Here is a 9,631-nt window from a genome sequence, read left to right as displayed (position 1 = left end):
GTTAAGCCTACTTCTTACCTTTACAAAAAATTCTAAAAACTTCTTTTTAGGCAAAAAATCAAAGCTGTGAAAAGTAATTTAAGAAAATTGTTCGTTTTTTTATATCAATTTTTCAATAAGATATTCCACTTCCACACACAAAACTTACACACTTTCTTACTGTTTTTTTTTTTGTTTGTTTTTTGTACAGAAATTACAGAGAAAAACATTTAAATAAAAGTTAGCAGCAAAATAGTTGACATTTTTTTTATCTTTAAGCTCGCTGTCTGTCTTCTGTATACCTTCTTTCAACTTTTTAAAATAAAAGTTATACACTTTTCACTTTGCTTTTTGGTAATTTCCGAAAATGTTCGTAATAATTTGGGATGAAATTAGCTAAAACTATGGGCTAAACAAGGAGCACGCCAAACAGCAGACGCGTGTCCACTTCTACCACAAGACATTGATGGAGCTTCGATCCAAGTATCAGTTCTTTGATCATAAACTTCCATCGTGTTTAAAAAGTCATTTCCATCATAGCCACCTTAACATTATTCTTTTTAATTTAGTCTTCATTCAAGAAGAACATAATTACCCCAAAATGGCGTCCAATTGAATGGAATTTAACTTACGCGGCCATCTTGGGGGTAAAAATACCTAAATACTATCTTACCTAAAGCGTAAATTTTGTTGTCCAGTACAGAAACACTTAGAGCACTTCTGGGTGAATTCATACTGGCAACAGTTTCCCATTCATTATTTTCAATATCATATCTTTCAACTGAATTCAGTTGTAACTTCCCATCATATCCCCCAACAGCGTAAACGTAATTATCCAAAGCCACAACCCCTAATTAACAATTAACAACCCAAGGCTTAGTTAGAGCTATAAGTTCTATATTTAAAATCATAAACCATTTACCAGCTCCACTCCTTGTGACTTTCATGCTGGCAACATACGTCCACGAATCTTTCTCAGGGTTGTAACATTCAACTGTATTTAATCTGGACATCCCATCATAACCACCAACAGAGTACAGGAGACGTTTAACAACAGCAACACCTACACCAATTCTGGGTGAATTCATTGAACAAACCATACTCCATTTGTCCTCCATTGGATCGTACCTAAAATTTTATGAGACATTGATGAAAATCAATAGAGTGCTGTCAGAAGCGCCGGTGTGACGTCACCCATGCTGTTTTCCCATAAAGAAAAAACGGTAACTGTCATGGCCGCCCATTGCTAAAGGCAGACTCGTGACGTTTAACCTTGCATCTGACGTCACAACTGACAGCACTCTATAAGAAATCGGGGTGTGGAGATTCCCATTACTTTTCGACCGAACTATGATGTTTCGCTTCTTGAGATCCACCAACTGCGTAAAGTTGGCAATCTAAAACGGCCACGCCCACTCTATTCCTTGCACATATCATTCCAGCGCACGATTTCCACGAATTGTTAATAGGATCGTAGCAATCAACAGCGTTTGAATCTTGATTTCCATCAGGGGAATTATTCCTTCCACCGACAACGTAGAATTTCCCTTCAATAAAAGCACCAGCCAATCCACTCCTGGGACTTGGCAACTCGGCTAATGGGAACCATTTCTTTTCTTGCGCGTTATAACACTCCAAATTACTCAGAGAATGTCTTAAGTATCCCCCCGCTGTGTATATTACGCAAGGAACTTTGGGAGTTCGTTCGTTACAAGGATTAACCCTTCTTAATGTCAAGTCCTATGCATTAACTTTCCGTTAACGTTTGTACTTTGGATTTTGAAGATTCCTCGACTTACCTGAATAATTTTACTGAGATAGTCGCAACATTGAGGCGTATTTTTAACTATATCACACCCTTGTATCTGTTCGTTTAAAAATCTGGGTGTTAAGAAATGACATCGAACTGCGTACAGAATGTCCGCCATTTTTGGACACCGTTTCTCAGGATCGTGTTTAACCCATCTTAAAACCGCGTTAAAGACCTCGCTTTCACTACGAACATTCAATTCGTCTCTACGTATTAACTGAACTAGTTTACAGGAAGATAAAGCTAGAAATTCTTCGCCTTGTGAGATCTGTTAGGTGTCGAAGCATCGCCAATTACCGAATAAGCAAATACAAATGTTGTTTAAATATCAACTTGTTGTTGTTATTATATTATTTTTGTTCGTTTACCTCGCTGAAATGATCGTCTATAAACTGATTTGCTCTCTGAAAAAATTGCGTACATCCATGTTGCAGAGCAAAATCAGCAATTCCTATCACATTAGATGGATCAAGTTGTTTCTCGAGAAATTGACAGCAAGCATCAATAATATGATTAACCTTTAACAAAGTACCACAATTTGGAAATTTTAATAATGAAATTTGAAATGAATGACGTTTTTAATAAATTGTTATTATTTTCGAGATAAAATATTGTAAATTGTAGGCGGGATATAAGTGTATCGGCACTTCAATGGCTTTATTACATTATGGTCTATGAGGGGTTAACATGGAGTGCTACTAGTACTACTCTGCAAGTCTCAAATTTATATGAAAGGAATGATGAAAACTGTGAGAAATTAATATTTTTGTGATAAACCATTGAAAAGCACATTAATTATGTGAAAAAATTATTATTATTTTCGGGATAAAATATTGTAAATTGCAGGGGTGATATTAAGGGTATTGGCACTTCAATGGCTTTATTGCATTATGCACTATGAGTAGTTAACATGAGTGCCATTAGTACTACTCTGCAAGTCTCAAATTTAAAATTAATATGAAAGGAATGATGGAAACTATGTGAAATTAATATTATTGTGATAAACCATCGAAAAACACATTAATTATGTGAAAAAAAATTATTATTATTTTCGAGATAAAATATTGTAAATGGTAGGGGGTGATATAAGGGTATTGGCACTTCAATGGCTTTATTACATTATGCTCTATGAGGGGTTAACATTTAGTGCTACTAGTACTACTCTGCAAGTTTCAAATTTAAAATTAATACGAAAGGAATGATGGAAACTATGAGAAATTAATATTTTTGAGATAAACCATCGAAAAACACATTAATTATGTGAAAAAATAATTATTTTCGAGATAAAATATTGTAAATTGTAGGAATATAAGAGTATTGGCACTTATACGCCTTTACTACATTATCCTCTATGAGCAGTTAACATAGAGTGCCATTAGTACTACTATGCAAGTCTCAAATTTAAAATTCATATGAAACCATGAGAAATTAATATTTTTGAGATAAATCATCGAAAATCACATAAATTATGAGAGGAAAAAACTAGAACATACCTGAAACATTGTAGCAGCAGGTAAAAGATTACATACAGTCATTTCCTCAACTTTAACTTCACCAGTGTAACAAAACCTAATGATTATAGCCATGGTTAATGGGCAAACGCCTTGAATATTTATGGAATTCATATTTGACTCTCGTAATCCACTCGTAAACATGGCCTAAGTCAGTTAAAAAAAATATTGACGACACTTTCCTTTGGATTTAGGATTGAGATTGACATTGTTCGCTTGCCTACCTTGAAATAGGGACTAGCTGATGCCAGAACAATTTTATGCGCTTGAAAAACTTCACTACCGACATGAATTTCAACGTCGCATAGTTTTTGATGACACCTTAAAAGCGACATTACTTCCAACGCTTCTTTTGGGAAAGAACTGAACTTTACAGTTAACGAATCTTCATCATTATCATTTGGAGGTCTTGGTCTAAAACACTCCGGACGCGGTTGACCCACACCGTGGCAGCTTTTACACTTATCACTCATTTTGGACAAACACAATAAAGACTTTTATACACTGATAACCAGTCTTTATTTATTTAGTTTTTAGAAAACAGTTGAAAGCCCCGTGTGTTGCACAAACATGATCGACGCTAAGCCTTGGCCCATATTTTTCTTTTATTGTATTTTTCAATCAGATCAATATTTTCCTTATCGAATTAATTTAATTACTTAGTCCTTATGAAGTTATTAGCGACGAAACTAAACACGAAGAGATCTAAGTTTCTTAATTGAACATTATCATCGATAAATTTTAAAACTTCTTCATTGAAAACGTACATGACTTTCCTTACACATCACTCGGGAGTCGGACGACCATGATCATTCAGAAGAAACTTTAGAAAGCAGCAGCGTAGCGAAGGCAGCCGATTGGGGCATCAATTGACGTCACGAGATTAATTTAAGATTAATTTAAGATTAAATTAAACTAATTAGCATGAAACTGAACAAAAATATAAGTGATATATATCAATATCGAAATGATAAATAATATTGCAGAAAAAAATATATTTAAAATTGCACTAATTTAAGAAATTAATTATAATTAACGCAATGCAATATTAAATTAATTATTATTGCTGTTGTTGTTCGCACTAGTTTTCTCAAAGGTGTTTGAAACTTGGGATTATATTTTTTGATTTAAAAAAAAATCGCAATTTCTCCGACTGTTTGGTTTATTGAGAGGTAATATAGTGGATAATATCTGTCCGTCTGTGTATTACTTGTACTTGGTTACATTTGTGGAGAGGTATTCGTTTATTTACCGAACTTGTTTCTATATTCATTAAACTGCGTATGTGACGTCACGCATACGTAGTACGATGCCAACAAATATTTCCCCCCAAATAAATGACTTGCAGAAAAAAAGTCGGTAGATACTTTTAAGGTCAACCCGCCTCCTATCCCCCAACTCTTACTTACTATCTCTCTTGTATTACAACTGTTAGGGAAAAATTACAGATTAAAACGATGTACGTACTGACTCAGCGAAAAATATAAACCATGTTGAGAAAGCAAATAATTTTAATAAAACAGTCAACATTTATTAGTCTTTTAAACAAAATTAACAATATTTAAAATAAACTTATACTTATTTCATAATTAACAAATTTTTCATCATATCCAGTCCATTACCATCAGGTTGCAAGGACAATATTTCATTAGTTTCCTTAGAAACAACGGATAAATAACCATAATCGTCTAATCCCCAAACGACAACTTTTTTCTCAGTGTCATTCAATTTTAATTCCTGACCTTCGTGAATCCAGTATCGATAATAAAGTGGTAAACAAGTAGAAGATCCCCCTTTTTGAAAATCATTAATTAACTCCTCTAAAGTGTTTAAAACTCCAGCTATGAAACCTTCCAAACTTATAATATCTAAATGACCATGGTCATTTTCCTCTATTAGACTATTAATGCAAATAGTTGGGTGTTTATTACATAAATTGACCCCGCATCCAACATAACATATAATGGTATCAGAGTACAATATAGAATTTACCAAAACTCCGCCTATTTTTGATTTTTTGCCATTATAAATGTCATTGGGCCATTTTATATTTAAAGGCAGATCTTCATAGCCACTTTCTTTTCTTATGGAATGAACTATAGCAATAGTGGTCAAGTGTTGGACATACGAAATAGATTGACCTAATCGCGACTTTAAAGGAATGCTAAGTTGATAGGTAAACATGGCGCAACCTTCTGGGCTTAACCATTTGTTACCCCCGCGACCTTTACCCCCTATTTGTACTTTGGCAATGGCTACCAGTCCAAAATCAACGGAAAAACCATCTAAAAGATCCATTGTAGAGTTGACAACTTCCCCATACATAATTGCTTGACCCAAATGACGCGTTTTTAACATTTTATAATATTTTTCCACGTCAAATGATTCAATATCATTATAATTAGTTAAAATATTAACATCATATTGTGTACTTGTAATTTCGCAACTTTCGCTCTTTTCAAGGTCAAAAAATAACGTGGAATTTGTTAAACTTATTTTACGTTCTTTTTGAGTGACGTATTTTTCAAGTTTGTACATAGTTTGCGAGTTATTAGAGGTTAAATAGACTTTTGATACATTTGGAATGACGTTTTCTACGTTGCAATTAACATGCAAGTTAAAGTGTGTTTGTAGGAGGTTTTTTGATATATCAGTTTGTTCTCTAAAGATATCAATTAGGGAAATTAAAGCTTTGTAATTCGTATTCACGTTTGAGGGTGACTTAATTATCAAGGGAATGTTCGTATATTTCCCCAATATAACAGAACCATTGGAGATAGTAGCTTTGTATGTTAATGGGAAACCATGGTCTATTTGATAGACTTTGTTTTCATATTCAAATGAAGTTACCCTTGAGATAGTTTCAGCTTTTTCTACATTAATCCCCGGGAGGTTTAAGTCCGAGCAAACACTTAGAACAGAACCGCCTCTTTCATAATAACTAGTAAAAGCTTGTTGAACCTCCTTAGTTAAATTAGTGGAATAATAAACAACTAAAAGAACACAGTTGTCTTTCCAAGGAATGGATTGTGTGATTTGAGTTGGGGTTAAAGGGTAAATAATGTATGAATCGCGTCTCAAACACCGGTATAATCTGCGCGAGATTTCTTCAAACTGACCTTTCTCGTTGCCTTCATTAAAGATGAAAATGTTCGGTGGTTTCATTATTGCAGAATCTTCTTCCTTATTGGAAAACATTTTAAAGGTCGATAAAAACGCTGGTTTATTCGAATAACACGTTTCCCCAATTAATTTTCTTCGTAAAATGCCAGACAAAGTGGTCCGATACATATAAGTTAATTGTTTATCGAGTTATTAAAGAGGAATAACTGAGATTCTGAGAAGGAAGGGTTCGAAGGAACAATTAAACCCTAAGCCTTGGCTTCATACGCGCTACTTTCAAAGTTTCAAGTTAAATTTTTAAATAAATTCGACGTTGAATTGAAGTTTGAGTTCAATATTGAGATATAGACGTGTTATAATAATTACATTAACTTAAATTAACTTAATTACTTAAATAAACTAACTACTAATACCAAAACGTGTCGACTGAATATGCTGAAATTCTGAATACAGGATTTTGAAAATTGTAGCAGACAGCTTTTGAGTTGTCCAATCACAGTCTACTTCCCCCGGGAAATACCCGGGTCCGTGGACTGTGATTGATCAGTTTAAATTTAAACAAAAGACCGTTAGCTACGTAAATCCTAAAACCTACATTTATACAAATACGTTAATTCCACGTGGTACCCATGAATACTAGACGTTCGCTTTCGACGTACGATTTTTTGGGAAAATATTAAACTGTCTATTAATGAAATACGTAACTTGAATAGAGAGGCAAAGAAATAAACGAGACTTTACAGGCCTACGTAATTTTTCTTTAGAAATCGCCTTTCTGTAATTCCTGTCCAATAAACGCTGCGTAAGTACTGGCGGCGCCGTACACGTTTAGAACCAGTGTTTTGGTAAACGACAGACACCGAAACATGGTCAAGTACAAATTAGCGCATGTAAACTTGATCATCATAAACGTTGACAACAGTTCCATTTCCAAGTTGCCCTTAACGCGTCCGACTTTGGAATGAGTCACTTGCAATAAGGTCTCTTGGCCAGCTCCGACCGAGGCGATAGCCAAAGAGCAAATGACTGATTCCGCCAACGTAGTGGTCACTTCCAACAAGGACGTGACCAACAGAAACCAATTACTGTTCCGGCTTATGGACATCAGTGTACCGGGCATATTAAAAACGATGGTACACACCCACTCGAATAACCATACGAATATCATGAATCCGAAATACTTATCCAATCGCCGGACCAAGTGAAAAAGTCTCGTATGTTCTTCACATATCTCGTGTGCTTGTTGCAAATCGTAGCACCAATTTCTGGTTTTCTCGATCAAAGAGTTGATTCTGAAAGTATCGATGGATTCTACAATTTCACGACGTCAAGTTTAAAATAAAACTAACCTGCAACTCAGCAGATGGACGTAACAAATTAGAGTTAGCTGTATGAAGAAACGAAAACCGGTGAACGTCTCGTATATGATGATCTCGATGCACCAAAACACCCTCTGTTTCGTTAGAGACAAGTCATGAAGAAATTGAAAATCGTACATGAACATTTCTATGCTAATTTTGACGTCCATGCCCTTGATGAAAGCCAATGGTAGCAAGATTTTGGTGCCCAAAAAGACCAGAAACACAAGGACGACGTAGCGACACCATTTCCTGAATCCATCTTCGAAGGAATTGGAGGCTGAGCCTCGTTTATCAAATTGACACAAATCTGTTAGGATTTCGGCGTAAACTTTCTTGCGGTAAAAGACCATGTCGAACGCGACCACCGACGATACGGCCCGAAGTAGACCACCCAGGTTTAAAAATACCTTGGATATTTGTCGCTGCTTGTACGCGAAGAAGATTGAGTTAGCCAAATTATGTACTAAACACAGATGAAGTAAAAAGAGGGCCACGACGATCTTCACGTTAATCTTATTATTATGTTCGAACAATTGCAAACCGGTGCAGTTCAAAACGCGAATTAATGGACTCAAAATACTTTGGGCTAACTTCTCCGATGATCTTCCGCCGCGATTCACTCGAATTCTTCGAAGAATACTTTGTTTTCCTAACATAATTGTTACTGGTCCGGCTCTCGGGTTCTTACCATTTCTGTAAAACATTCTTAGGCGCTTGTCTCACGCGAAATAACTCGAACGAAGGTCACGTTTACACCGTGGGAAACAATATCGGACGTGTACATTATTAACAAGATTAGAACATTTATAAATCGGCACGAAAAGTTGGGACGAAAAAATCTATTGCTGGTACTACCGATTTTTCCCAGACTTTAATAATTAATATGACATTTCTTCCTTGCACTCAAAAAGTGTCCGATATCTAATTTATTTCTGTAATAAATACGATATAGCTATGTTTACAACATATAATATTTCATACCAATGAATGTTATGTTGAAAATATCGAATTTTCGTGCTAGAAATGTATTTACAGTTACGCTATGGCAATGTCAGTAACAAGATTGCAATGCATGATTGTGCTTTTTCGCATAAATAAAGACGTTCCGTTTTAAAAGGCTTCCTTTTGAAGTTCTTGAGCAATAAAAATGACATAAGTTAAAACAGCTCCGTACAGACTTATGATGAAGGTCTTGGTGACAATGATGCATTCAAAGATGGTCATACGCAAGTTGGCAGTGTCTATCTTGATCAATAAGTAAGAGTCGATGAGTTGGCTTTTCCTATTACTTGTCCCCCTGCCACGCGAGGACACCCTATGATGGATAGCCGATAAAAGACCCTCTTGCTTACAACTAACTTCCGAAATGGCAACCGAGACGACAATCGAAACGAACAAGGTTGAAACGATGTCCATATACGACAGGACATTGGCTAACACGTTATCCGATTTCAGATTGGTTAACAATTTAGGCAGGTTTAAGATAAGTGACGTCATCCATTCACACATCCATACGAAGTACAGGAAACGGAAATGCTTATCCATTTTACGGACAAGTCCAAATAAGTCCGAATGCCAAACGCTAAGTACTCGCGGATCAACTAAATTGTCATTTCGAAGTGCCTCCATTAGATAGTTCACTTTCCTTGTGGTGACGGCAACGGCGCACGTCACCACTAACTGCCCGAAATGTTTCATACCCACGATGCACTGGTACAAAAACAATTCGAAGCAACAAGCAAATCGTTGACCATCCTCGTTCAAGTTACGCAAAAACGGTAAGTCATACAAAAACATTTCAATGTAAAATTTTGGTTCCAAATATTTGGCGAAAATCAGTGGTAAAC

The 9,631-nt window shown here is 35.6% G+C and overlaps 3 protein-coding genes across 3 annotated transcripts; all 3 read right to left on the bottom strand.

The window, feature by feature from the left end:
* Nucleotides 1–74: 74 nt before the first annotated feature.
* Nucleotides 75–4,110, bottom strand: Keap1 (kelch like ECH associated protein 1). Its single transcript, XM_089846047.1, has 8 exons — nucleotides 3,525–4,110; nucleotides 3,283–3,447; nucleotides 2,158–2,307; nucleotides 1,779–2,057; nucleotides 1,316–1,719; nucleotides 902–1,107; nucleotides 653–829; nucleotides 75–523 (listed from the first exon to the last, which is right to left on the bottom strand). Exons 1-8 carry the CDS (start codon nucleotides 3,771–3,773, stop codon nucleotides 372–374), a joined length of 1,782 nt encoding a protein of 593 aa, XP_089702173.1. The 5' UTR covers nucleotides 3,774–4,110; the 3' UTR covers nucleotides 75–371.
* Nucleotides 4,111–4,806: 696 nt separating this feature from the next.
* On the bottom strand, nucleotides 4,807–6,890 carry Hcs (holocarboxylase synthetase-like protein). The gene has a single exon (XM_089846048.1). The coding sequence runs from the start codon at nucleotides 6,589–6,591 to the stop codon at nucleotides 4,879–4,881; it is 1,713 nt and encodes a 570-aa protein (XP_089702174.1). The 5' UTR covers nucleotides 6,592–6,890; the 3' UTR covers nucleotides 4,807–4,878.
* A 170-nt stretch (nucleotides 6,891–7,060) lies between these two features.
* Nucleotides 7,061–8,488, bottom strand: LOC149654485 (uncharacterized). The gene is made up of 2 exons (XM_089846050.1): nucleotides 7,773–8,488; nucleotides 7,061–7,715 (listed from the first exon to the last, which is right to left on the bottom strand). Exons 1-2 carry the CDS (start codon nucleotides 8,486–8,488, stop codon nucleotides 7,184–7,186), a joined length of 1,248 nt encoding a protein of 415 aa, XP_089702176.1. The 3' UTR covers nucleotides 7,061–7,183.
* Nucleotides 8,489–9,631: the final 1,143 nt, after the last annotated feature.

The sequence above is a fragment of the Phalangium opilio genome, unplaced genomic scaffold (assembly GCF_054372755.1).
Source record: "Phalangium opilio isolate 3A_F unplaced genomic scaffold, DU_Popi_V2 ptg000079l_1, whole genome shotgun sequence".
Classification (NCBI taxonomy): Eukaryota; Metazoa; Arthropoda; class Arachnida; order Opiliones; family Phalangiidae; genus Phalangium; species Phalangium opilio.
This window is presented reverse-complemented; position numbering and strand designations above follow the sequence as displayed.